This window comes from Phocoena phocoena, chromosome 20 (assembly GCF_963924675.1).
Source record: "Phocoena phocoena chromosome 20, mPhoPho1.1, whole genome shotgun sequence".
Lineage (NCBI taxonomy): Eukaryota > Metazoa > Chordata > Mammalia > Artiodactyla > Phocoenidae > Phocoena > Phocoena phocoena.
Window position 1 is genome coordinate 15,245,720 of NC_089238.1, and position 27,495 is coordinate 15,273,214.

General features: G+C 37.3%; 1 protein-coding gene across 3 annotated transcripts in view; it reads left to right on the forward strand.

Moving 5' to 3' along the window:
* Window positions 1-27,495, forward strand: part of ZNF567 (zinc finger protein 567) — a 159,305-nt gene that overhangs the window by 1,751 nt on the left and 130,059 nt on the right. Inside the window, exons 2-5 of one of the 3 annotated variants that reach the window (XM_065899376.1) lie at window positions 364-437; window positions 20,519-20,645; window positions 20,915-21,001; window positions 24,565-26,922. In XM_065899376.1, coding sequence (XP_065755448.1) covers window positions 429-437; window positions 20,519-20,645; window positions 20,915-21,001; window positions 24,565-26,285 — 1,944 coding nt within the window. In that variant the 5' untranslated portion in view covers window positions 364-428 and the 3' untranslated portion in view covers window positions 26,286-26,922. Of the gene's footprint in view, window positions 1-363; window positions 438-20,518; window positions 20,646-20,726; window positions 20,796-20,914; window positions 21,002-24,564; window positions 26,923-27,495 lie in introns of those variants that run through there. The other 2 variants (XM_065899377.1, XM_065899375.1) reach the window with 2 other exon arrangements.

Here is a 27,495-nt window from a genome sequence, read left to right on the forward strand (position 1 = left end):
ATGAGGATATGGGGTGACGAGAATTTTCACGTATTGCTGGTCATGATGTAAATGGTAGAGCCTTAATGGAGAACAGCTTGGAAGTAGTTAATAATAATAGGCAGGTTAGGAGAGAAAAGATAGTTCTAGAGAGGTGGGGGCTTGCCCAAAATCTAACCCATTACCCCAGGAGCCTGTATCTCTGGCTTTAGGGATACAATTTTTGTCTAGCTTATTCTCCCCCCATATTGGTGTGGAATATATAGAGTGAACAAGCACCAAAGCAAGGGAAATGGAGTCAATCTTGAGTCGTAAGTCATAAGAGAGCTTAAAAGCATGTGTAGTGGCATGTGGCTTCTTTTCATCTTGATTTTGCCTTCTTAGGAACCGCCCCTTTTCTAAAGAGGAGCCCAAAGGAAGACTGGTCATCTCTTGCAGATCTCAAAACCATGGCTCAGGTGAGATGATGGTTCCTTTCTCCTTTCTGAAATAGTTTTTTGTTGTTGTTTTTAAGAATATTTGAGCATTTCCCTTTCTTGTACTAAAATCCTCCTGTTTATCTTCCCCTTCATGAAAGCAGTCCCCACTTGTTCCCATATTGGTCAGATAAGTTTTACCTTCCACGAGTGCTCCTTCTAATTTTAAGCAGTGTTCACACATTAAGTGGGTATAATCATTCAACATCTTTTCTCAGTATTCTTCCAGAAGCAGTGCTAGAACAGAAATGCATTTCCTCAAATGAGAATATATTACTTCATGAACCTGTCTTGCAAAGATAAAAACGGGCTTCCCTGGTGGTACAGTGGTTGGGGGTCCGCCTGCCAATGCAGGGGACGCAGGTTCGTGCCCTGGTCCGGGAGGATCCCACATGGCTCGGAGTGGCTGGGCCCGTGGGCCATGGCCGCTGGGCCTGCGCGTCCGGAGCCTGTGCTCTGCAACGGGAGGGGCCGTGGTGGTGGGAGGCCCGCGTACCGCAAAAAAAAAAAAAAAAGATAAAAACAGTCAAGATGGAGATGGAATTGATAGATTGCTATTAGTTAAGTGGCAAGAAGTCCTGTCTTGAGGCTTTGAGACTAGAGCTATGCTTTGGCAGATTGTGCAAAAACCAAGAATCCTGTATTTCTCCTCTCGGATCCTTGAGTTCTGCTCATAGCTGCTAATAATTCCTAAAAATCTGTGGTATGTGTTGTAGATTTATTCCTATTTTTCAGTTTCTTCTAATTTTATGTTCACATGCAAGAGAAGTAAATGAATATACTTAGATCACCATACTGAACTAGAAGTGTAACTCATGAAATAGTCTGCTCTTGATTTCAAAGACACTATTCTGGTTCTTTCTTTCAGAAAATTCATCTTTATTCCTGGATCTCTTTTTTTTTTTTTTTTTAATTTTTATTGGAGTATAGTTGATTTACAATGTTGTGTTAGCTTCAGGTGTACAGCAAAGTGAATCAGTTATACATATACATATATATGTCCACTCTTTTTTTAGATTCTTTTCCCATATAGGCCATTACAGAGTACTGAGTAGAGTTCCCTGTTCTATACAGTAGGTTCTTTTTTTTTTTTTTTTTTTTGCGGTACGCGGGCCTCTCACTGTTGTGGCCTCTCCCGTTGCAGAGCACAGGCTCTGGACGCGTAGGCTCAGCAACCATGGCTCACAGGCCCAGCTGCTCCGCGGCATGTGGGATCCTCCCGGACCAGGGCACGAACCCGTGTCCCCTGCATCAGCAGGTGGACTCTCAACCAGTGCGCCACCAGGGAAGCCCCAGTAGGTTCTTATTAGTTATTTTATGTATAGTAGTGTGTATATGTCAGTCCTAATCTCCCAATTTATCCCTCCCCGCTTTATCCCCTGGTAACCATAAGTTTATTTTCTGTATCTGTGACTCTACTTCTGTTTTATAAATAAGTTCATTTGTACCCTTTTTTTTAGGTTCCACATATAAGCGATATCATATGATACTTGTCTTTCTGTGTCTGACTTCTCTCAGTATGACAATCTTTAGGTTCATCCATGTTGCTGCAAATGGCATTATTTTGTTCTTTTTTATGGCTGAGTAATATTCCATTGTATATATTGGACCTCTTAAATACTGGTGTTCTCCAGATTCTGTATTGGTTCTCTTCACTGTATAGTCTCCTGTTCTTATTCACAATCTACCACTGTTATTCTAATGATGCTCAAATAATTTTAATGCTAAATCTCTGTTGTGGGTGTCAAAACTGTATCCAACCTCCAGCTAGATACCACCTCCTGTGTCTTCCACAGATACTTCAGGCACATGCCCAAGATTTACCTCATTATCTCCTACCATTTTAGTCCTTTTTTTTTCCCCTCAACCTGCTTATGGGCCTAGCCCCTACCCACCTGCTAACACAGCTAACTTGAGTTAAGTGTCTCTTTTCCACTGCACGACCATTTAGTGGTGAATCTTATTCCTTATATTTCAGTTCCCTTTATCTCCACTGATATCATCATGGGTGTCTCTCTCATACTGGTAACTTATCTTCCCGTTTAACACCTTTGCTCCTTTTCCCATCCTCCAAGTGCTCACCCCAGTGCTCCCTTATGGATGTTTGTGTTGCTTACACTTTTCTGTTTAACTGTGTGTGTGTGTGTGTGTGTGTGTGTGTGTGTGTGTGTGTGTGTGTGTTTTAAAATATACATTAAATAGGGCTTCCCTGGTGGCGCAGTGGTTGAGAGTCCGCCTGCCAATGCAGGGGACACGGGTTCGTGCCCCAGTCCGGGAAGATCCCACATGCCACAGAGCAGCTGGGCCCGTGAGCCATGGCCACTGAGCCTGCGCGTCCGGAGCCTGTGCTCCGCAACAGGAGAGGCCACAGCAGTGAAAGGCCCACATACTGAAAAAAAAAAAAAAATTGTGAGAGCTAAAATATACATGACATAAATTTTTATCATTTTAACCATCATTAAGTATATAATGCGGTTCCATTAAGTACATTCACAACGTTGTATAGCCATCACCAGTATCTATTTCCAGAACTTTTTCACATCCCAAACAGAAACTCTGTACCAATGACATTAAACAATTAACTCTTATCTTACAGTTTTCATAGAATTAGACCCGAAGCACATTTGAAGAATGTTTAAGACAATCTGTTAGGGGAGAGGAAAATATTAAAATATGCATTAATAATTTAATTCAAGAATAGTAATCAATAATGATAATATAGTTTTCTAATTCATGAATATGAGACACATCTCCTTTTATTTAGATCTTTAAATTCTCTGAGTAATGTTTTTTTGTTATCAGTGTACCAATCTTGCAAATGTTTGTTATATTAATACCTAGGTTTTATGCTATTGTAAATACTATTCATTTTTATTTCAAATTCCCATTGTTTATTGCTAGTATATGAAAATGCAATTGATTTTTTTTATATTAACCTGCATTCTCAACTTATTCTAGTAATTTTTTGGTAGATTCTTTAGGATTTTCTACATAGATAATCATGTCATATGTGAATAGTTACTGTTTTCCTTCTTGCTTTCCAATATGTATTCCTTTTATTTCTGTCTTGCTTTATTTACTACATTGTCTAGAACCTTCAGTGCAATGTTGAATATAAGTGGTGAGAACAAACATTTATGCTTTATTCCTGACTGAGGGGAAAAGCATTTAGTCTTTGACAAAGTGTAACATTAGTGACAATTTTTACTTAGATGCTCTTTATCAGATTTATCAGGTTGAAGAAGTTCTAGTTTGCGGATCATCCTTATCACAAATGGCTGTTGAATTTTGTCAAAAGATTTTTTGTGTCTGTTGGTTTTTCTGCATTATATGGTTTTTACCCTTTTTAAATTAACATGGTGAGTTATATTGATTTATTTTGAAGCGCTAAACCAGCTTATCCCTAGGATAAACCCCACTTGGTCATGATAGATTCTTTTTTCATATATTGCTTGATGAATTTACAAGTTTTTCTTGCAATATCTTTGTCTAGTTTCGGTATCAAGGTAATGCCGTCTTACAGAATGAGTTGGGAAGTATTCTCTTATTTTCAGAAAGAATTTGTGTAGAGCTGCTATTATTTCTTCCTTCAGTGTTTGTTAGAATTCACCAGTGAAGCCATCTGAGCCTGGAGATTTCTTTGTGGGAAGGTGTTTAACTAGCAGTTTAATATCCTTAATACAATTATGGCTATTCATGTTATCAATTTTTTTTCTCTTCAGTGAGCTTTTATAACTTGTGTCTTTCAAGGAATTGTCCATTTCATCCAAGTTATAAAATTTATTGTCACAAAGTTGTTCAAAAATCTACTCTTTTTATCCTCTGGATGTTTGTAAAGTTTGTAGCAATGCCATTGATTCATTCCTGTTGTTGGTAACTTGTGACTCACCTTTTTCCTTGGTTAGTTGGCTAGAGGTTTATCAATTTCTCTGATTTTTCAAAGTACCAACTTTTGGTTTCATTGATTTCCTCCATTATTTTTCTGTTTCCTGTTTCTTCATTTCTGCTCTTATATTTTTATTTCCTTTCCTTTTCATTACTTTGGGTTTAATTAACTCTTCTTATTTTGTATATGGGAGCTTATATCATTGATATGAGACTTATTTTTTCCAGTAGAACATTTAATGCTTTAAATTTCCCTCTAACAAATTTAGACATGTTGTATTTTCATTTTCATTCAGTTGAAAATATTTTCTAATTTCTTTCACGATTTCCTTTTTCACCCATTGGTTGTTTAGAGGAAGTGTGTTTAATTTTCAAATATTTGGGGATTTTCCAGATAGCTTTCTGTCATTGATTTCTAGTTTAATTTTGTTACAATCAGGGAACATGCTGTATATGATTTCATTCTTCTTAAATTTATGGAGACGTTTTTTGTACCATCTGATGGATGTTCTGTGTGCACTTGTAGAGGATGTATATTCTAGTGTTATTGGATGGAGTATTCTCTAAATAATCAGGTCAAATTGGTTGATTAGTATGGTAAAGTCTTCTGTATCCTTATTGATCTTTCAGTCTATTTGTTATAGCAGTGACAGAGAAGAAAATCAAAATCTTACATTATAATTGTGGATTTGTCTATTTTTCCTTTTCAGTTCTATCAGTTTTTACTTAATATATTTTGAGGTTCTGTTTTTAGGTGTATTCATATTTAGGATTGTTATATCTTCTCATGAATTGACCCCCTCTATCATTATAAAATACCGTACTTGGGACTTCCTTGACGGTCCGGTGGCTAAGACTCCACGCTTCCAGTGCAGGAGACATGGGTTTGATCCCTGATTGGGGAACTAAGATTCCCACACCCTGCACAGTGCAGCCAAAAATAAATAAGTAAATATAAATAAAATTAAATGCCTTGCGTAATCCCTGATAATATTCTTTGTTCTGAAATCTATTTTGTTTGATACTATTGTAACCATTCTGGCATTCTTATGATTAGTGTTTATTTTTATTTTTTTGTTGGCTGTGTTGGGTCTTTGTTGCTGCGTGTGAGCTTTCTCTAGTCGCGGCCAGCAGAGGCTACTCTTCATTGCAGTGTGCGGGCTTCTCATTGCAGTGGCTTTGCTTGTTGCAGAGCACAGGCTTTAAGTGTGCATGCTTCAGTGGTTGCAGAACATGGGCTCACTAGTTGCAGCACACAGGCTCTAGAGCTCAGGCTCAATAGTTGTGGCACACGGGCTTAGTTGCTCCGTGACATGTGGGATCTTCCCAGACCAGGGATTGAACCTGTGTCCCCTGCATTGGCAGGCAGATGGATTCTAAACCACTGTGCCACCAGGGAAGTCCCTATTTTTAATTTTAATTAATGTAAAATGAATTAATTTTAATTAATTTCCAAAAAATGTCTTAAATGTCTTTTAATCTAGAGCATCTCCCTCCGTTTCTTTCTTGTTTTTTTTAGTTGCAGTGTAGTTGATTTTACAACATTATATACATTTCAGGTGTACAACGTGGTGATTCACAGTTTTAAAAGGTTAAACTCCATTTATAGTTATTACAAGTATTGGCTATATTCTGTGTGCTATACAATATATCCTTATAGCTTATTTATTTTATACCTAGTAGTTTGTACCTCTTAATCCCCTACCCCTAGCTTGTTCCTCCCTCCTTCTGTCTCCGCACTGGTATCCACTAGTTTGTTTTCTATGTCTGTGAGTCTTGTTTTGTTGTATACATTCATTTTATTTTTTAGATTCCACGTATACATGATAATGTACAGTGTTTGTCTTTCTCAGTCTGACTAGCTTCACTGAACATAATACTCTCCAAGTCCATCCATATTGTTGCAAATGGAAAATTTTCATTCTTTTTTATGGCTAATATTCCTCTGTGTGTGTGTGTGTGTTTGTATGTGTGTGTGTGTATGTACACACCACATCTTCCTTATCCATTCATCTGTTGATGGGCACCTAGGTTGCTTCCATATCTTGGTTATTGTAAGTAATGTTGCTGTGAACATTGGGATGCATGTATCTTTTCAAATTACAATTTTTATTTTTTTCAGATACATACTGAGGAGTGGAATTGCTGGGTCATGTGGTAGTTCTATTGATAGTTTTAGTTTTTGTTTTTCCTAGTGGCTGCACCAATTTACATTCCCACCAACAGTGTATAAGGGTTCCCTTTTCTCCACATCCTTGTCAACATTTGTTGTCTGTGGTCTTTTTGATGATAGCCATTCTTACAGGTGTGAGGTGATACCTCATTGTGGTTTGATTTGCATTTCTCTGATGTTAGTGATGGTATCTTTTCATGTGCCTGTTGGCCATTTCTGTGTTTTCTTTGGAAAAATGTCCATTTAATCTAATGCCCATTGTTTAATTGGTTTTGTTTTTGGGTTTTTTTGATATTGAGTTGTATGAGCTGCTTATATTTTGGATATTAACCCCTTATTGGTCATATCATTTGCAAATATTTTCTCCCATTCTATAGGTTACCTTTTCATTTTGTTGATGGTTTCCTTTGCTGTGCAAAAGCTTTTAAAGTTTAATTACGTCCTATTTGTTTATTTTTACTTTTGTTTCCTTTGACTTAGGAGACAGATCCAAAATAATATTTCTACAAATTTTGTCAAGAGTGTTTTTCTGCCTATGTTTTCTTCTAGGAGTTTTATGGTTTTAGTCTTACATGTAGGTCTTTAATCTATTTTGAGTTTATTTTTATATATGGTGTTAGAAAATATTCTAATTTTATTCTTTTACACATCCAATTGTCCCAGCAACCCTTATTGAAGAGACTGTCTTTTCTCCATTGTATATACTTGCCTCCTTTGTCATAGATTAATTGACCATAAGTGCATGGGTTTATTTCTAGGCTCTCTATTCTGTTCCATTGATCTGTGTGTCTGTTCTTATGCCTGTAGCATACTGTTTTGCTTACTGTGTTTTTAGTATAGTCTGAGGTCAGGGAGTGTGATACCTCCAGATCTGTTCCTCTTTCTCAAGATTCTTTTTTTTTTTTTTTTTTTTTTTTTTATTAAATAAATTTATTTATTCATTTATTTATTTTTGGCTGTGTTGGGTCTCCGCCTCTGTGCGAGGGCCCTCTCTAGTTGCGGCAAGCGGGGGCCACTCTTCATCGCGGTACGCGGGCCTCTCACCGTCGCGGCCTCTCTTGCTGCGGAGCACAGGCTCCAGACGCGCAGAGCTCAGTATTTATAGCTCATGGGCCCAGCTGCTCCGCGGCACGTGGGATCTTCCCAGACCAGGGCTCGAACCCGTGTCCCCTGCCTTGGCAGGCAGACTCTCAACCACTGCGCCACCAGGGAAGCCCTCTCAAGATTCTTTTGGCTATTCGAGGTATTTGTGTTTCCATACAGTTTTAAAATTATTTATTCTAGTTCTGTGAAAAATGTCATTGGTATTTTTTTTGTTTTCTTTTGGCTGCACCACACAGCATGTGAGATCTTAGTTCCCTGACCAGGGATCAAACGTGCACCGCCCTGCGTTGGAAGCACAGAGTCTTAACCACTGGACCACCAGAGAAGTCCCACCATTGATATTTTGATAGGGGGTTGCATTGAATATGTAGATTGCCTTGGGTAGTATGGTCATTTTAACAATATTAATTCTCCCAGTCCATGAACCTGGTACACCTTTCAACCTGTTTCTGTTATCTTCGATTTCTTTCATTGGTGTCTTAATAGTTTTTCAAATACAGGTCTTGTACCTCAGGTAAGTTTATTCCTAGGTATTTCATTCTTTTTGATGTGATTGTAAGTGGAATTGTTTCCTTAATTTCTCTTTCTGGTAGTTCATTGTTAGTCTATAAAAATGCAACAGATTTCTGTATATTAATTTTGTATCCTGCAACTTTACCAAATTCATTGATTAATTCTAGTAGTTTTTTGGTAGTGTCTTTAAGATTGTCTATGTATAGTATTATGTCATCAGCAGTGACAGTTTTACTTCTTCCTTTCCAATCTGGATTCCTTTTATTTCTTTTTTTGTCTGATTGCTGTGGCTAGGACTTTCAATACCATGTTGAATAAAAGTGGAGAGAGTGGGCACCCTTTTCTTCTTTCTGATCTTAGAGGAAATGCTTTCAACTTTTCACCATTAAGAATGATGTTTGCTGTGGGCTTATCATATATGACTTTATTATGTTGAGGCATGTTCCCTTTATACCCACTTTCTTGAGAGGTTTTTTTTAATCATAAATGGATATTGAATTTTGTCAAAAGCTTTTTTTGCGTCTATTGAAATGATCATATGGTTTTTATTCTTCAGTTTGTTAATGTAGTATATCACATTGATTGATTTACGAATATTGAACCATCCTGACATCCCTGAGTTAAATCCTACTTGGTTATGGTGTATGACGCTTTTAACGTATTGTTGAATTCAGTTTGCTATTATTTTGTTGAGGATCTTTGTATCTGTGTTCATCAGTGTTATTGGCTTGTAATTTTTTGTGTGATGTCTTTGTATAGTTTTGGTATCGGGGTGACACTGCCTTATAGAATCAGTTTGGAAGTGTTCATTCCTTTGCAATTTTTTGAATAGTTTGTGGAGGATATGTGTTAACTCTTCTTTAAATGTTCATTAGAATTCAGTCGTGAAGCCATCTAGTCTTGGAATTTTGTTTGTTGGGAATTTTCTTATTATTGATTCAGTTTCATTACTGGTAATTGGTCTGTTCATATCTTATATTTCCTGGTTCAGTCTTGGGAGATTGTGCATTTCTAAGAATTTTTCCATTTCTTTTAGGTTGTCCATTTTATTGGCATAGAGTTTTTCGTAGTATTCTCTTATGATTCTTTGTATTTCTGTGATGTCAATTGTAAGTTCTTTTTCATTTCTGGTTTTATTGATTTAGACCCCCTCTTTTTTCTTGATGAGTCTGTCTAAAGGTTTATCAATTTTGTTTATCTTTTCAAAGAACCAGATCTTAGTTTCATTGATCTTTTCTATTGTTTTGTTTGTTTTTAGCATCTATTTCATTTATTTCTGCTCTGATCTTTATGGTTTTTTTCCTTCTACTAACTTTGGGTTTTGTTTGTTCTTTTTTAGTTCCTTTAGGTGTAAGTTTAGGTTTTTTATTTGAGATTTTTCTTGTTTCCTGATATAAGCCTGTATTGCTATATACTTCCCACTTAGAACTGTTTTGCTGTGTCCCATAGATTTTGGATCATTGTGTTTTAATTTGTCTCCAGGTATTTTTTTATTTCCTCTTTGATTTTTTTCACTAATCCATTGGTTGTTTAGTAGTATATTATTTAGTCTCCACGTTTTTGTGTTTTTTGCAGTTTTTTTTCTTGTAGTTGATTCCTAATCTCATAGCATTGTGGTCAGAAAAGATGCTTGACATGATTTCAGTTTTCTTAAAGTTACCATGACTTGTTTCCTGTCCTATGATGTGGTCCACCCTGGAGAAATGTTCCATGTGCATTTGAAAAGAATGTGTATTCTGCTGCTTTTGGATGGAATGTTCTGTGTGTATCTATTAAGTCCATGTGGCCTAATGTGTCATTTAAAGCCCTTGTTTTCATATTGATTTTCTTTCTTTGTATAGACACATTGATGTATGTTAAAGTACCCTACTATTATTTTGTTGCTGTCAGTGTCTCCCTTTATATCTTAATATTTGGTTTATATATTTAGGTCTTCCTATGTTGGGTGCATGTATTTTTACAATTATTACATCTTCTTGGATTGATCCCTTGATTATTCTGTTTTGTCTCTTATAACACCTGTTGTTTAAAAGTCTATTTTGTCTGATATAAGTATTGCCACCTCAGCTTTCCTTTGATTTCCATTTCCATGAATGCCTTTTTCCATCTCATGTTCAGTCTGTGTCTTTATATCTGAAGTGAGTCTCTTGTAGGCAGCATATACACAGGTCTTGTTTTGTATCCATTCAGCCACTTTGTCTTTTGATTGGAGCATTTAATCCATTTACATTTGAACTAATTATTGATATATTCAATATACGTTCTCGTTGCCATTTTGTTAATTGTTTTGGGGTTGCTTTTGTAGTTCTTTTTTTTTTTTTTTTTTTTTTTTTTGTGGTATGTGGGCCTCTCACTGTTGTGGCCTCTCCCATTGCAGAGCACAGGCTCCGGACGCGCAGGCTCAGCGGCCATGGCTCATGGGCCCAGCTGCTCCGCAGCATGTGGGATCTTCCCAGACTGGGGCATGAACCCATGTCCCCTGCATCGGCAGGTGGACTCTCAACCACTGCGCCACCAGGGAAGCCCTGTACTTCTTTTTTGTTCCTTCTTCTTTTGTTATCTTCTCTTGTGACTTGGTGACTATCTTTAATGTTATGTTTGGATTCCTTCCTCTTTTTTGTGTGTGTATCTATTATGGATTTTTGGTTTGTGGTTACCATGAGGTTTCTGTATAGCAATATATGTACGTGTGTGTGTATATGTGTATGTATATATGTATATTGATTGTTTTAAGTTGCTGATCTCTTAATTTCAAATGCATTTTAACAACCTTGCATATGTTCTCTTCTCCCCTCACAATTACTGGTTTTGACATTATATTTTACATTTTTTTTTGTTTTGGATATCCCTTAACTGCTTATTGTGGATATAGATGATTTTACTACTTTTGTTTTAATCTATTAGCTTTGTGCATGGACGACTTAATACCTTTACTGTATGAGAGTTTTCCTTTTGTAATTTTCACATTTCTAGTTGTGGTCTTTTCTTTTTTTCTTAGAGAAGTCCCTTTAACATTTCTTGTAAAGCTGTTTTGGTGGTACTGAACTCTTTTATCTTTTCCTTGTCTGTAAAACTTTTGCTCTTTTCACTAAATTTGAACAAGAGCCTTGCCAGGTAGAGTATTCTTGTTTTTTTTTCTAGCTTTTTCCCTTTCATCAGTTTAAATATATCGTGCCACTCCCTTCTGGCCTGTAAAGTTTCTGCTGAAAAGTCAGCTGATAGCCTTATGGGAGTTCCCTTGTGTGTAACTTGTTGCTTTTCCCTTGCTGCTTTTAATATTCTCTCTTTATCTTTAATTTTTGCCATTTTCATTACAGTATGTCTTGGTGTGTTCCTCTTTTGGTTGATCCTGTTTGGGAATCTCTGTGCTTCCTTGACTTGGATGTCTATTTCCTTTCCCAAGTTAGGGTAATTTTCAGCTATTATATCTTCAAATATGTTGTTAGCCCCTTTCTCTGTTCTCCTTCTGGGATGCCTGTAATGTGAATATTAGTGTCCTGATGTTGTCTCAGGGGCCTCTTAAACTTTCCTCATTTATTTTCTTTCTTTTTTCTGTTCAGTGGCACTGATTGCCACTACTCTGCTTATAGCTCACTGATCTGTTCCTCTATATCATTTAGTTTACTGTTGATTCGTTCTACTGTATTTTACATTTCATTTATCGTATTCATCATCTCTGTTGGGTTGTTCTTTATATTTTCTAGCACTTTGTTAAAGACTTCTAACTTCTCGCTCTATGCATCCATTCTTCTCCCGAGTCCTTGATCATCTTTATAATCAGTACTTTGAACTCTTTCTCAGGTAAATTGCCTAACTCCCCTTCACTTAATTCTTCTTCTGGGGTTTTATCTTGTTCCTTCATTTGGAACATGTTCCTCTCTCACCTCATTTTACCCAACTTGCTGTTTTTATTTCTGTGTATCTGGTAGTTTGGTTACCTTTTCCCAACCTTGGAGAAGTGGCCTTTTGTAGATGTCCTTTGTGTCCCAGCAGTGCACTCCCATCTTATCACCAGAGCTGTATGCTCTAGGGTGCCCCCTATTGGGTTGCATGGGTCCGTCTGTCATGACAGGTTGACTACTGTGGGCGGTCTTGTAGGCTTGGTTGGCCTCCGGTTTGGTTGGTTGCTAGGCTTTGCCTTGTGCAGAGACTGCTGGCCGCTGGTTGGTTGGGCAGGTCTTAAGGCAGCTGGCTGGGAAACACCAGGCGACCCCAGGGCTAGTGCTAGCTCACTGGTCGGCAGAATCCAGGAGACCCTGGGGCTGGTGTCCACTATTGGTGGGTGAAGCCAGGTCCTGGGGTCTGGCAGCCGAGCCCAGGGGTCCCAGAACTGGTGTCTGACCACTGGTGAGAGGGGCCATTTTTTGACATTGCAGCATGAGGCATGTTCCAAAGTTTGTGTTGGCCTGCTAATGGGTGGGGTCAGAGCCCAGCCAGTCCCAGGGTAGGTGCTGGCCTGCTGGTGGATGGGCTGAGTCTACAGGCTACAGGGCTGTGGTTGTCCGACTGGTGTCCACCTGCTGGTGGTTGAGACTGGTCCCAACTCTAGAGCAGGCTCGCTGGTGTGTGGGACCATGGATTCTGGGGCTGGTTCCTGCCCACTGGTGAGTGGAGCAGGGTCTGGTTGCAGGGCCCTGGGGGCCCTGGTTCTAGTGCCTACACACTGGTGTGTGGGGCCAGGTCCTGGGACCTCTGGTGGGCAGGACCATGTCCAGGGTTGGCTGTGGGGTTAGGAGGTCTTGAGGCAGCCTGTCTGCTAGTGGGTGGGGCTTTGTCCCTTCCAAGTTAGTTGCTTGTCTTGAGGCGTCTATGTACTAGGACCTTTGGGCTGTTGGGTGGAGGATGGGTCCTGAGGCTGATAAGCTAGAGGGAGGAATCCAAAATGGAGGTTGCTAGCACAGTGTCTACATTGTAGAACAAGCTCCCCAAGATGGCTATCGCCAGTGTCTTGTCCCTAGAGTGAGCTGTAATTGCCTCTGGCCTTTTTGGGAGACTCTCCAAGATGAGCAGACAGGTCTGACCCAGGCTCCTTTCAAATTACCACTTCTGCGCTGGTTCCTGGAGCATGTGAGATTTTTGTCTGCGCCTTTAAGAGTGGAGTCTCTACTTCCCCTAGCCCTCTGGTTCTCCTGAAAGTAAGCACCACTTGCCTTCAAACCCAAATGTTCTAGGAGCTTGTCTTCCTGGCACAAGACCACTAGGGTGGGGGAGTCTGATAATGGGGCTCAGATCCCTCACTCCTTGGGGAGAGCTTCTGCAATTATAATTAGTCTCCCTTTCAGGGGTTGCCTACCTGGGGGGCTGGAACTTGACTACATCACAACCTCACTCCTACACATCTTGTCATACCTTCTTTATCTGTAGATCTTTTCTTGTAGGTGCCAGTGATTTTCACTGATCATTGTTCTGTAAATAGTTGTAATTTTGGTGTGCTTGTGAGAGGAGGTGAGCTCAATCAGGGTCTTTCTATTCTGCCATATTGGCTGATCTCTTTCAATTAGTATTTACATAGTATACCTGTTCTCCATTCTTTATACTTTAACCTACCTATGTTTTAATATTTATAATGAGTCTGTTACAGAGAGTATATATTTTGGTATTACTTTTGTCTCCAGTCTGATATTCTCCCTTTTCTGGGGGGGTGGGGGGGGGTGGGTGGGGCAGGGCTATGCCGCATGGCTTGTGGGATCTCAGTTCCCCGACCAGGGATTGAACTCAGGCCATGGCAGTGAAAGCCCAGGATCCTAACCAGGTAACTCCTGATACTGTACCTTTTAATTAGAGTTTTTAGTCCATTTTCATTTAATGAGTTATCAATAAGTTGCGTTTAAATATACCATCTTGCTATTTTTTTGTTTTCCCATTTGTTTTTTGATTGTTGTCCCTGTTTTTCTTTTGTTTGTTTGTTTTTTGACTGCATTGGGTCTTAGTTGTGGCATGCGGGATCTTTGAGGCATGCGGGATCTTTTCTTGTTGTTGTTGTGGCATGTGGGCTCTTTGTTGTGGCACATGGGCTCCAGGGTGTGTGGGCTCTCTAGTTGTGGTGCACAGGCTCCAGAGTATGTAGGCTCTGTAGTTTGCGGCACGCAGGCTCTCTCATTGAGGTGCGCAAGCTCAATAGTTGTGGCACACACAGGCTTCGTTGCCCCGCAGCGTGTGGGATCTTAATTCCCCAATCAGGGATCAAACTCATGCCCCCTGCATTGGAAGTGGACTTCACTGGACCACCAGGGAAGTCCCTCAGTATCTTTAATAGTTAAGGGTTTTCAGATTTTTTTTCTTTGGTAACATGTTTTTTAAGTTAAAATATTTGTCCATTTCATCTACATTGTCTAATTTATTGCCTTTAATTTGTTTATAATTCTCTTATCTATTTAATATCTGTAGGATCTGATAATGGCCATGTGTAACATCCCTCTTTATTTCTTAATCCATCTAACTAGAGGTTTTACAGTTTATTGATATTTTCAAGGATTTGGCTTTAGGTTTCATTGATTTTCCCCTATTGCTTATTTATTTTCTATTTTATTGATTTTTCCTTTTTTCCTAACTATTTCCTTTACTTGCTTTGGGGTTAGTTTAACTTATTCTTTTTTAAAGCTTCTTAAGATAAAAGTTTAAATTATTGATATTAAATCTTTCTTGTTTTCTAATATAAGCATTTAAACTTATAACTTTCTCTTTTAGCCTATTCTAATTGCATCTTCAAAATTTGATCTATTTGTATTTAGTTTAATATATTTTATGAAAAACAATTTTTTAATTTTCTTTGACCCTAAATTGGTTACTTGGAAGTGTATTGTTTAATTTCCAAACATTTGGGGCTTTTCTAGATATGCCATTTTTATTGATATCTAATTTAGTTCATGTGTGGTCAGAAAACACACTTTGTATGATTTGTCTTAAATCTGTTGAGACTTGTTTGTGTTCTATCTTGGTGCATAGTCCATTTACTCTTGAATAAAATGTGTTGTGAAATTATTGAAAGTGGTGGTTTATAAATATCAAATGCGTTAGGTGTCAGTATTCTTTAGAGTTTCTAAATCTCTACAGGTTTTCCCCCTTTTGTCTAGTTCTCTCAGTTACTGACAAATATTAACACCAACCATGCTTAGACTTTTTAAAATCTCATTTTACTTTTGTCAATTTTTGCCTCGTGTTTTGAAACTGTTACTTAAGTACATATACATTTGTAGTTGCTATATTTTCCTCATGTATTTACTCTTTTATTATCAGGAAATGTTCTTTTTTGTCTGTAGTGGTAATACTCCTCAGCTTCTTTTACTATAGCCCCATCAGCTTTCCCATGTTTAATGTTTTTATGTTTCTTTCCCATCCTTTTATTTTAAACCTATTTGTGTCTATGTTATTTAAAGTATGTCTCTTGAAGACAGAATATATTTCGAGTCTTGGTTTTTTTACACATTTTAATAATCTTTTTGTTGGAGTGTTTAGTCCTGTTGTAGTTAGGGCTGCCATTTCACTCTTTGTTTTCTGATTACCTAACCTGTTTTATTTTAATCTTTTAACCATACTTTATATTTTAGTGGTTTTAGGTTCAGACAAAATTAAGCAGAAAGTACAGAGAGTTTCCATTTATGCCCTTACCCCTGGACACATGCATAGCTTTCCCTACTATCAATATCTTACATCAGAGTGGTATGTTGTTAAAATCAATGAACCTACAATGATATATCATTATCATCCAAAGTCCATAGTTTACATTAGGGTTCATTCTTGGTGTTCTATATTCTATGGATTTTGACAAATATATAGTGACATGTATCTACCATTATAGTATTATACAGACTAATTTCACTGCTCTAAAAATCCTCTGTGCTCTGCCTATTCATCTCTCCCTCTCCTCTAATATGTGGCAGTGGCAACCACTGATTTTTTTTTTTTTTTTTTTTTTTTTTTTTTTTTTTTCTTTTTTTTTTTTTTTTTTTTTTTTTTTTTGCGTTATGCGGGTCTCTCACTGTTGTGGCCTCTCCCATTGCGGAGCACAGGCTCCGGACGCGCAGGCTCAGCGGCCATGGCTCACGGGCCTAGCCGCTCCGCGGCATGTGGGATCTTCCTGGACCAGGGCATGAACCCGCGTCCCCTGCATCGGCAGGCGGACTCTCAACCACTGCGCCACCAGGGAAGCCCCAACCACTGATTTTTTAAAATTATTTTTTGTATTTAATTTTTGGCTGCATTGGGTCTTCGTTACTGAGCTCAGGCTTTCTAGTTGCAGCAAGCAGGGGCAACTCTTTGTTGCGGTGCGTGGGCTTCTCATTGCGGTGGCTTCTCTTGTTGCAGAGCACAGGCTCTAGGTGCGTGGGCTTCAGTAGTTGTGTGCACGGGCTCAGTAGTTGTGGTGTGCAGGCTCAGTAGTTGTGGTGCACGGGCTTAGTTGCTGCACGGCATGTGCGATCTTCCCCAGACCAGGGCTCGAACCCATGTCCCCTGCATTGGCAGGTGGATTCTTAACCACTGCACCACCAGGGAAGTCCCACCACTGATCTATCATCTCCATAGCTTTGCCTTTTCCAGAATGTTATATAGTTAAAATCATATATTATGTAGCCTTTTCAAATTGGGCTTCTTACATTTAATAATATGCATTTAAAATTACTCCTGGGCTACCCTGGTAGCGCAGTGGTTGAGAGTCCGCCTGCCGATGCAGGGGACATGGGTTCGTGTCCCGGTCCGGGAAGATCCCACATGCCACGGAGCAGCTGGGCCCATGAGCCATGGCCGCTGAGCCTGTGCTCCGCAATGGGAGTGGCCACAACAGTGAGAGACCCGTGTACCAAAAAAAAAAAAAAAGAAAAGATTACTCCTAACCTGTTTTTGTGCATCTGTTCCTATATCCTGTTTTATTTTGTGTCAAGCCGTACATTTTCATAATTTTTACTTCTCTTTTGAGTTTGTAGTTATATCAGTTTGCATTATTTTTTTTTTTTGGTTGCTTTAGGGATTACAGTGTGCATCTTTAACTTAATCATGTTTTACTTAGAGATAGTACTGAATTACTTAAGGTAAAATATGTCAACTTGCAACATTGTATTTTCATTTATTGACTTCCCCATGGTTTGTTTTTTTTGTTCACCATGTGTGTGATATTTATATTTGTAATAAATGGTGTTAGAATGCCTACTTTAAACCAAGGGTCTACAGCCCAGAGGCTAAAAACAGTCTACTATGTGTTTTTGTACAGATTGTGAGTTTAAAATAGTTATACTTTAAATGTTTGAAAAAGTGCAAAATCAGAATATTTCTGACCTACGTAATCAAAATATTTCTCACTTACATAACTTTTATGAAATTTAAATCTCAGTGTCCATACATGAAGTTTTATTGAAACACAACTTTGCTCATTCATTTTATATACTGTCCATGGTTGTGTTCATACTAAAACAGCAGAAAGTGTTCACCAACCCCTGCTTGAAACACTCATGTTTTTTAAATAAGGAAGGAAATGAATATTTATAGTCTTTTATATACAATTTTTCTCAACCTCTTCATTCTTTCCTAAAGACCTTGTTTACCATCTGATGTCATTTTTACCTTCAGCCTGAAAACCTTTCTTTACCATTTTTGATAGTACAGTTTTGCTAGTGATGAATTCTCTCAGATTTCTTCTGAAAGTAGCTTTATGTCGACTTTATTTTCAATAGGATATTTTGCTCAGTACAGAATTCTTGGTTGATGTTCTCTTTGGCTTTTAGCAGTTTGATTAGGATTTGCTGAGTGTGGTTTTCTTTTGTTTTTATCCTTTTGGGGTTCATTAAGCTTTTTCAATATGTAAGTTAAGTTTTGCTTACTTTGAATGTGTTAGGCCATTATTTCCTTAAAAATTCAGACCCTTTTTTTCCCCCTATTTTTCTGGGACTCCAATTACACCTCTGTTGGATTACTTTGAAATTGACCCACTGCTCTCTGTGGGTCTATTCATTTTTTCTTTTTCTTTCCTTTTCTATTCAGATTGATTAATTTCTGTTGATCTAGTTATATATAGGCATACCTAATTTTATTATGCTTTTATTTCACTTTGCAGATATTTCATCTTTTACAAATTGAAGTTTGTAGCAATGCTGAGTTTAACACAAGTCTATTGGTGCCATTTTTCCAACAGCATTTGCTCACTTCATTTCTGTCACATTGGCTATTCTTCAGTATTTCAAACTTTTTCGTTATATTTGTTATCATCTGTGATCAGTGATCTTTGATGTTAGTATTGCAAAAAGATTACAACTCACTAAAAGCTCTGGTGATGATTAGCACATTTTAGCCATAAAGTATTTTTTAATTAAGGCATGTTCATTGTTTTTTAGACATAATGTCATTGCATTTAATAGACTACAGTAGAATGTAAATGTAACTTTTATATGCACTGGGTAACCAAAAAATTCATGCGACTCACTTTATTGCAATAATCGTTTTATTACAGTGGTCTAAAACTGAATCTGCAATATCTCTGAGGTATGCCTGCATTTACAAGGTTACTGATTGCTCCTTTTTCTATTTCTAGTCTGCTACCTACATAGTGAAATTTTCATTTCAGTTACTGTACTCTAGAATTTTCACTTCGTGCTTTTTTAGCAGTTTATGTTTTAAGATTCCATGCCAGGTTTTTCATTACTTCTTTAGATACATTTAGAACAGCTGTTTTGAAGCCTTTGTGGCAAAATCCAATACCTGGGTCCACTAGGAATTAGTTTCCATGAACTTTTTCTGAATATGGGTCATATTCCCTCTCTTCTTTTTCTGTTTTGTTTTGTTTACATGTCTAATTTTTGCTAGAAACAAGAACATCATGAGTAATATATTATAGTAATCTGAATTCTGTATGTCTGTTTTTCTGAGGATTATTGTTTTTTGTTGTTGTTCTAGCAGAAGATTAACTTGCTTGGAATCAAACTTCAAACTCTGCCCTCCCTGCCCCTCCACCTCCACCCCAAGTGTGAAGCAGCTGATAGCTAGGTCCCTTAAGCTCCCACCTGCTGCTTTTTACCCTGGTCCTATGATGGGAGGTAGATTCCCACTGTGTTCATGTACGTTAGCTCTCAAAGAATTTGGTATATATTTATACTTAGATTTGGGGCCTGACTTTCTACATTCTCTTTCTTTCAGTGTTTCACCCCTTATACTTCCTGCTGCTTTTTGTTAACTCCAGCTTCTGACACCTCAGTCCATTAAGGCTTCAGTTTTCTTCTGCTTAAGCTATGAGCAGGTTGTGGAATGCTGTTAATCAAAAATGCAGAAATCTCCAAATCTCACTAGGTACACTTCTGTTTTTCAAAACTCTTTGCTGGTGTCTTTCTGTTTGCTCTTTGCTAAGCCTCCTGTTATCTCTCTAACAATTGTTTAGTTTAACTATCAACCTGGAGTTATGGCAGAGTTTATACTCAGATTTGGGGTCTCATTTTTCCTGTAGTTCTCTCACTTCCAGAATTTATCGCTAAATCTCCAGCTCATCTGCCAGCCCTCAATTCTGTCCCCTGTCACCTTTGAGGAAGCTCTTCACCTGAAGAGCTATGGGCTTTGGGGTACCTTCATGCAAAAAAGCCACAAACCGGGCTTCCCTGGTGGCGCAGTGGTTGAGAGTCCACCTGCCGATGCAGGGGACACGGGTTCGTGCCCCGATTCGGGAAGATCCCACATGCCGCGGAGTGGCTGGGCCCGTGAGCCATGGCCGCTGAGCCTGCGCGTCCGGAGCCTGTGCTCTGCAACAGGAGAGGCCACAATAGTGAGAGGCCCACGTAACGCAGAAAGAAAAAAAAAAAGCCACAAACCTAACAATTCTTACTCATTGCTGCCTTTTAAGGATAAACTCTCCTCTAATTTTTGCTTGACCAATTCACTGTATTATTATTGGATGCCCAAAGTCACTCCCATGCATTTTAAAACTATATTCTTCCTGCATAACACATTAATCTTGAAGAGGAAAAAATTTACCTCCTCAGTGAAGTCTGAAAAATTGTTCTGCCCTTGTAATACATTGTTATCTTGTACATACTTCTGTTACAGTACCCATAACACCTTCTTGTAGATTTGTGTTGACACATACTTTCTTGAAGGTATGTGTTACATGCTTTGAGGTTGTAACTTCTTGTGAACAGGGACAGCATTTTGTATATCTTGGCACCCTAGTAAACGAGTCCAATTTGGGGTTACAAAGTGACTTCACAAGAAACATTTTTAGAATGAGTTATTAAATAAATTTGGTGGCAAGTACTTCTACCTTGATTTTTGTTTCCCTTACTATTTAAATCACAAAACAAGAAAAATGGTAGGCATTCTTTACAAGTTTTCATAAGAATGCCACAAAGGAACAGGATCAAAACTAGTCTCCAATTTCTCGTCAATTTGTTCTGATCACAGTCCCAAACCATTACAGGGATCAGTGTCATTCAAAGATGTGACTGTGGACTTTAGTCAGGAAGAGTGGCAGCACCTGGATCCTGCTCAGAAGATGCTATACATGGATGTGATGTTGGAAAACTATTGCCACCTCGTTTCTGTGGGTAAGAAAAACTCTCTTTGAAACTTTCAGTAGCATGCATTTCCTTTCAAGATGCCTAAAATATGTGTGATCTTGATTTCAGGGATAAGAGGTAATGCATTCTTTTTGGTTGACAGAAAGGATTATTGTGTCTTCACTTGCATAGTGCAAGGTGTTAAATTTACTGTTACACAAAGGAGTATCTTAATTTCCAGTACTGAAAATTCACCTTATTGATTTTTCAAAGGTATTGACGCCTAAGCAACTTAATCCAAATCTTCCCTTAATCAGGGTGTCACATGACCAAGCCTGACGTGATCCTCAAGTTGGAACGAGGAGAAGAGCCATGGACATCATTTACAGGTCATACCTGTTTAGGTGAGTTTCTGACTTGCAGGCAGATGAAATCTGTGGAAAATAAATTTAAAGTGGTCATGTGTTGGGTGACACCTTTGAAATATTTTGGTAGTGTCTTTTTAAAGGTTCCTGACCGTTGAAATGACTATTGTGCCTGCAAAAAAATTAAATCACTTTCAAATGTCACTCTCCCTATATAATAGACTTCCTTAGTTTGCTTGGTGTTATCAAAGATAGTTGCCACTCTTAATCAAAATTAAGCCTTCCTTCTTTTAGATCTCTTTCCTTCCTTCTTATAGATCTTTTTTCTTGATTTGTATCCTTTTTTAGCTTTCTCGGTCCCTTATCTTTTAGCCATTGAATAGATTTCTTTTAGGCATTTTAAAATCTATCTTTAAGAAAGAAAAAATTCTTGGCTAATATTTCTCTTCTTAGTTGCTTTTTCTTTCCCTTTCTTTTATAGTATTTCAGATTTGTTTGCTATGCTAACTCTAAGTTCCCATTCTCACCATGAGTCTAGCTATTAATTTTAAAGCTCACTCACCTTGGCCCAGACTGATAATTCCATAGTTACCATTTTCTTCCATTAAACTTTCATGGTTCATTGTTATATGGCTGATCATCTTTCCTGAAATCATCCCTTGGTTTGGGTAAAACACTGAATCATTCTTATCCTGATTATCTAAGTGATTATTTATTTCCAACTTACTTTGTTTTTTTTTTTACCACTCTGGCCATATTGACTGGAACAGTGCCTCATACATAATAGTCACAGAACTTTTTTTTTTTTTAAGGTATATTGTTTCATTGGACTCTCAGTCTTATTTCTCTAATTTGTCCTCAAGAGATCTACCTTTCAATTATATTAGTCTCTTCCACTCTCAGAACTTAAGCTCCTTGTTTTATGTAGAGGACCTCTAATACCAACATACTCGGCACAGTCCTCCCACCTTCACTCCCGTCCTTCACAAGTTCTGCACTATGATGCCTCACCTCTTTTGTGACAATAAGTTGAAAATGAAAATCACCAACTTTCCTAGCTCTTAAATTCGTTCCCATTTAACTATTTCCAAATTATTTTATTACTGCCATGATATCAGCTTGATTGTCTCTTTCATAATCTCTTGTGGATCTTTTCACAATTTGTGTTTATCAGGCCGTGAAATATATTTACATCCTCCCATATTTTCATTTTTTACTCATATCATACAAAATGACGACTACCTTATTTAATGTCTTGCATACGGTAATTACAATTTGTTTTTGCCATAATTTTTGTCCTAATTTTTTCAATTTATATTGTTAACTTTCCTGACAAGCTATATCATGACTTGTTCCCCACTACTTATTATTATAGGAAATTGAAATTCTCCTTCATACAAGGACTACTATAATCCCTCATCTGGTCTTTTCAACTTTATTTCTCTCTTTTGTGGAAAATGCTTGCTAATTTCCACTTCATCCAGTCTCCTAAATGTTCTCTATACATGTAGGGTCTGTCATGATGTCTGTACTTTTCATTTTGTTCACCCTTCTGTATAGTGTATATCTTTCAAGTCTTGAGATTTCTTCTTCTTTCTATTCCTTGACTACTCCCCAACATATCCACCTTTCCTTTTCCTGAATTTCCATGCTGCTTACTAACTGTAACACACACAGCTCTTGGATGTTATATAATTTGATACTTGATTGTACATTGTTTATGCTTAAGGATTCTTTCTTTTAAAGATAAGATCCTCTGTATCTTCTTTGCCATAGTATACAACATTTTAAGTAGTCAGTAGTTGTTTCATTTTCTGTTTATGGAGCTGTACAGGGGAGATCTCTTTTTCCTCCATTCATAAAGTATGTACTGATAAGTCCTTTCAGAAGTACTTGCTCAGGCCATGGTTCTGTACATTCTGATTCAAATGGTTGGATTCTAACAAACACTACCTATCTATGATATGCAGTGTTAATGTGAACTCAGAAGAGTACAAAGGTGATAACCAACAAAATATTCCTTTATGAGAAAGGATTACTGTTAAAGTCTGCATTTTTCATGAAATATTTATGACACAGTGTAAGCTTGTAAAAAGATTTGTTAAAATTCTTTTTCTAGACCATAATTATTTTCAAGTTATAAAGAAGTAAAAAATAAAGTGGTGGTGGGATATATGTGAAGGGTTTTGATATCATGGAGTAGTAACATTTTCTTGAAGATTATCTAAATATGATTAGAAATAAGACTGGAAGGCAAGTCAACTGATTAAAAGAACATGAGCAAAAGCATGTGATTAGGGATAAGGGAGGTATTTATAGGGCAGTAAATATTAGGCTTTGATTGTTATGGGTGAAAATTTTCAGATATGTGGACAACCCTGAAAACTTGTTTGAATATAAAAAGTAAGTCTAGGTAATGTAAAGTTTTGTTTACAGGAGAAATTCCTTGTATGTTAGTATTGTGGGTAATGGACTCAAGGAAGAAATAGATTTTTGAACCTAGATTTAACATTGTTTCACTAGATGTGGATGATTGCAAAGCAAAAGAGTCAAATATAGTTCTAAATTTATAAGAGAAATAAAGGTTAAGATTAATGAGTGATTTAGAGCCAGAGTGAACAATCTTTCTGGTCCCCCATATGGAAAACTGGAGTTAAGAATGTTACTGTATTGGGGAAAGAATTTAATCTTTCTTTAAACCTCTAAGCACTTAAAAAGAAGAATAGTTATAATTAATGATCATGAGAGTTTTGCTATTGAACAATTCTGAAAGAAAATAATAACAACAGCAACCTGAATACACTGGTGAACATACCCTTAGTCTGTTTTAAAGTTCCTGTTGGAAGTGTTTTCCTAGTATTTCCCTCACAAGAAAAAATTATCCCCAGCTATAGAGAGGATTATAAACACTAGGAAAATAGTTGATGCTTAGAAAGATTTATTGGTGGGTGTGTGGAAAGAGGGTGGTGGAACAACTGGAAGTATTTTACCTTACAGTCTAGGGATGAATATTTAAAAGTATAGGCTCAGGGGGATTCCCTGGTTATCCAGTGGTTAGGAATCCACACTTGCGCTGCAGGGGGTACGGGTTCAGTCCCTGGTCAGGGAACTAAGATCGCACATGCCACGTCGTGGGGCATAAAGAAATAAAGAAATAAAAGTATAGGCTCTGATCTGTGTCCTCCAAATGCCTTCCTCTAAAATTTTCCCTGAACAAACTTTTCTGCTAATTTTTCTGTCCATCCTACTTAAATCTTAATGCTCTTGAAAGGTTCACTTCATTGCCTCTGAATCCACCTATCCAAGCATGAATTCCTCTTCCACTATTCTTTTGTCTCTTCTCCTTACTGCTTCGTGTGTTTGTTTCACTTTCTGTATGAAGTTCTGGTGCAAAATGCAAATGTTACTAGTGTTCATTACTTATTTTTCATCTTTTTCCACAATGAGGCAGAGTTTTTAATTTAGGTTCCATGTCTTTTCCCAGGCAAGGAATAATTTGTCCGTGGTCTTTTTTGGCCTCATGTACTAGACCCTATTACAATTCCTTTTGATAGCAAATATGTGAAGATTCACAAATTGTTATTAATTATATTCTTTCCTAGAAGAAAAGTGGAAAGCTGAAGACTTTTTAGTGAAATTCAAGGAAGAACAAGATAAATTTTCTAGATCAGTTGTATTAATCAACCACAAAAAACTGATTAAGGAGAACAGTAGTGCATATGAAAAGACATTTACTTTAAGCAAAAACCCTATTAATTCAAAAAACCTACCTCCTGAATATGACACTCATGGAAAGATTTTAAAAAATGTTTCAGAATTAATAATCAGTAATCTAAGTCCTACAAGAAAGAGACTTAGTGAGCATAATGGATATGGGAAATCACTCCTCAATACTAAGCCAGAGACAGCTCACTCTGGAGGCAAATCCCATAATCAGTGTGGTAGGACTGTCAGTCATAATGAAATGATTATGCAATATCATGAAATAGAAACTTCAGCACAGTCATTTGGATATAATGACTGTGAGAAATCCTTCCTTAAAAAAGGAGGCCTAATTACACATAATAGAGCTTACAGAAGGGAAAAACCATCTGAATATAATAAAAGGAGAAGAACAACCAATATTGAAAAAAAGCATATATGCACTGAATGTGGGAAGTCCTTCTGCAGGAAATCAGTATTGATTCTGCATCAGGGAATTCACACAGAGGAAAAACCCTACCAATGTCATCAATGTGGAAATTCATTTAGAAGGAAATCATATCTCATTGATCATCAGAGAACTCACACTGGAGAGAAACCCTTTGTTTGTAATGAATGTGGTAAGTCCTTCCGCCTAAAGACAGCCCTCACTGATCATCAGAGAACACATACAGGGGAGAAATCATATGAATGTCCACAATGTAGGAATGCCTTCAGATTGAAGTCACACCTCATTCGTCATCAAAGAACTCACACAGGAGAGAAACCATATGAGTGTAATGACTGTGGGAAGTCTTTCCGCCAGAAGACAACACTCTCCCTACATCAGAGAATTCATACAGGAGAGAAACCCTATATTTGTAAAGAATGTGGGAAGTCCTTTCACCAGAAGGCAAATCTTACTGTACATCAGAGAACTCATACAGGGGAAAAGCCCTATATTTGTAATGAATGTGGGAAATCCTTCTCTCAGAAGACAACCCTCGCTCTTCATGAGAAGACTCATAATGAAGAGAAACCTTATATTTGTAATGAGTGTGGAAAATCCTTCCGCCAGAAAACAACCCTTGTGGCACATCAGAGAACACATACAGGGGAAAAATCCTATGAATGTCCTCACTGTGGGAAGGCTTTTAGAATGAAGTCATACCTCATTGATCATCACAGAACTCACACAGGAGAGAAACCATATGAATGTAATGAATGTGGGAAATCCTTCAGTCAGAAGACAAATCTCAATCTACATCAGAGAATTCATACAGGAGAGAAACCCTATATTTGTAATGAGTGTGGGAAGTCTTTTCGCCAGAAAGCAACCCTCACTGTACATCAGAAAATACATACAGGGCAGAAATCCTATGAATGCCCTCAGTGTGGGAAAGCCTTTAGCAGGAAGTCATATCTCATTCATCATCAAAGAACTCATACAGGAGAGAAACCATACAAGTGTAATGAATGTGGGAAGTGCTTCCGCCAGAAGACAAATCTCATTGTACATCAGAGAACTCATACAGGGGAGAAGCCTTATATTTGTAATGAGTGTGGTAAGTCCTTCAGTTATAAGAGAAACCTTATTGTCCATCAAAGAACTCACAAGGGAGAAAACATGGTAATGCAGTAATAATGATGTGATTTCTTTGTGAAGCCTTTCTAAGTTACTGTAAAACTTTAGTTTTTTAAAAAAGCATGCTTAACGTGTGAATAAGGTAATTTTAATCACAAATGTAATAATAATTATTAACTTAATGTACTATACCACATAACTATTTATCTACTGTTTACTAGCATATGAAATGGATATGATCATTGATATGAACTCTTATCAGCAATGAAGCTAATTTTTTACGTTTTCAAGTTCTCCTGCTGACTCAGTTTATTTTTTTTAATTCTTATATAATACATGCAGAAGCAAGATTCAAAGTGGTTTTAAGTATCAGTCTCCATAAGAGGAAGAAATTATGAAGTATATTTCTCATTGCACTCTGCGGAATAAAAGTTGTTACTTCCCCAAAGATTACCACTTCCCTGGCTTTTAACATGAAATAGTTTTTGCATGTCTTTAAACTTTATATTTTATTATACATTACAAATTTTTTGTCTTGTTTCACTCAACATTTTAAAGATTCATACATTATTGCATGTGGCAGTAGTGTATTCATTTTCATTCTGTATACTCTTCCATTTTAAGAATATACTGCTATTTATCTATCCTCTTGATGGATATTTGTATTTTTTATAATTTTGTGTTGTAATAAAAATACTACTATAAATATTCTTGTATATGTGTGTGTGTGTATTTCTGTTGATTTTATATGAAGACTGGGATTACTCAGTCCCAGGGTGTACGTAAAGTTTTTTCAGTTATGTTAGATACTGCCAAACATCTCTCAGACCTTTCTCAATGTGAGATGATTCAATTTGGAGAGTAACAGCTCTGTAATTCAAGTGGAGAAATGTCATTCAACTGGAGAATTCCTACTAAAAAGAAATCCTTATAATATTATAATTGTGAGAAGGCTGTTAGTCATGAATATATGAATGTAATAAATGTAGAAAGACCTTAGCTGTGGCTTAAACCTTACACAAAATCAGAGAATTCATATTGGAGGGCATCCTACAGTTGTCGTGATTATAGGGGTACTTTTAGCAATAGTTTATGTCTTATTCACCATCAAAGAATTTATACTAAAGAAAGGTTAAGAAGGAACATAGATGAATAAAATTTGGGAGTATAGGAGTCTATTCCCTTTAATAGAATTATGAAAAAAAAATATAAGTAAGCCTATGTATAATATAATAAGCCTATGTAAAGTAAGCCTTTTATACCTCGA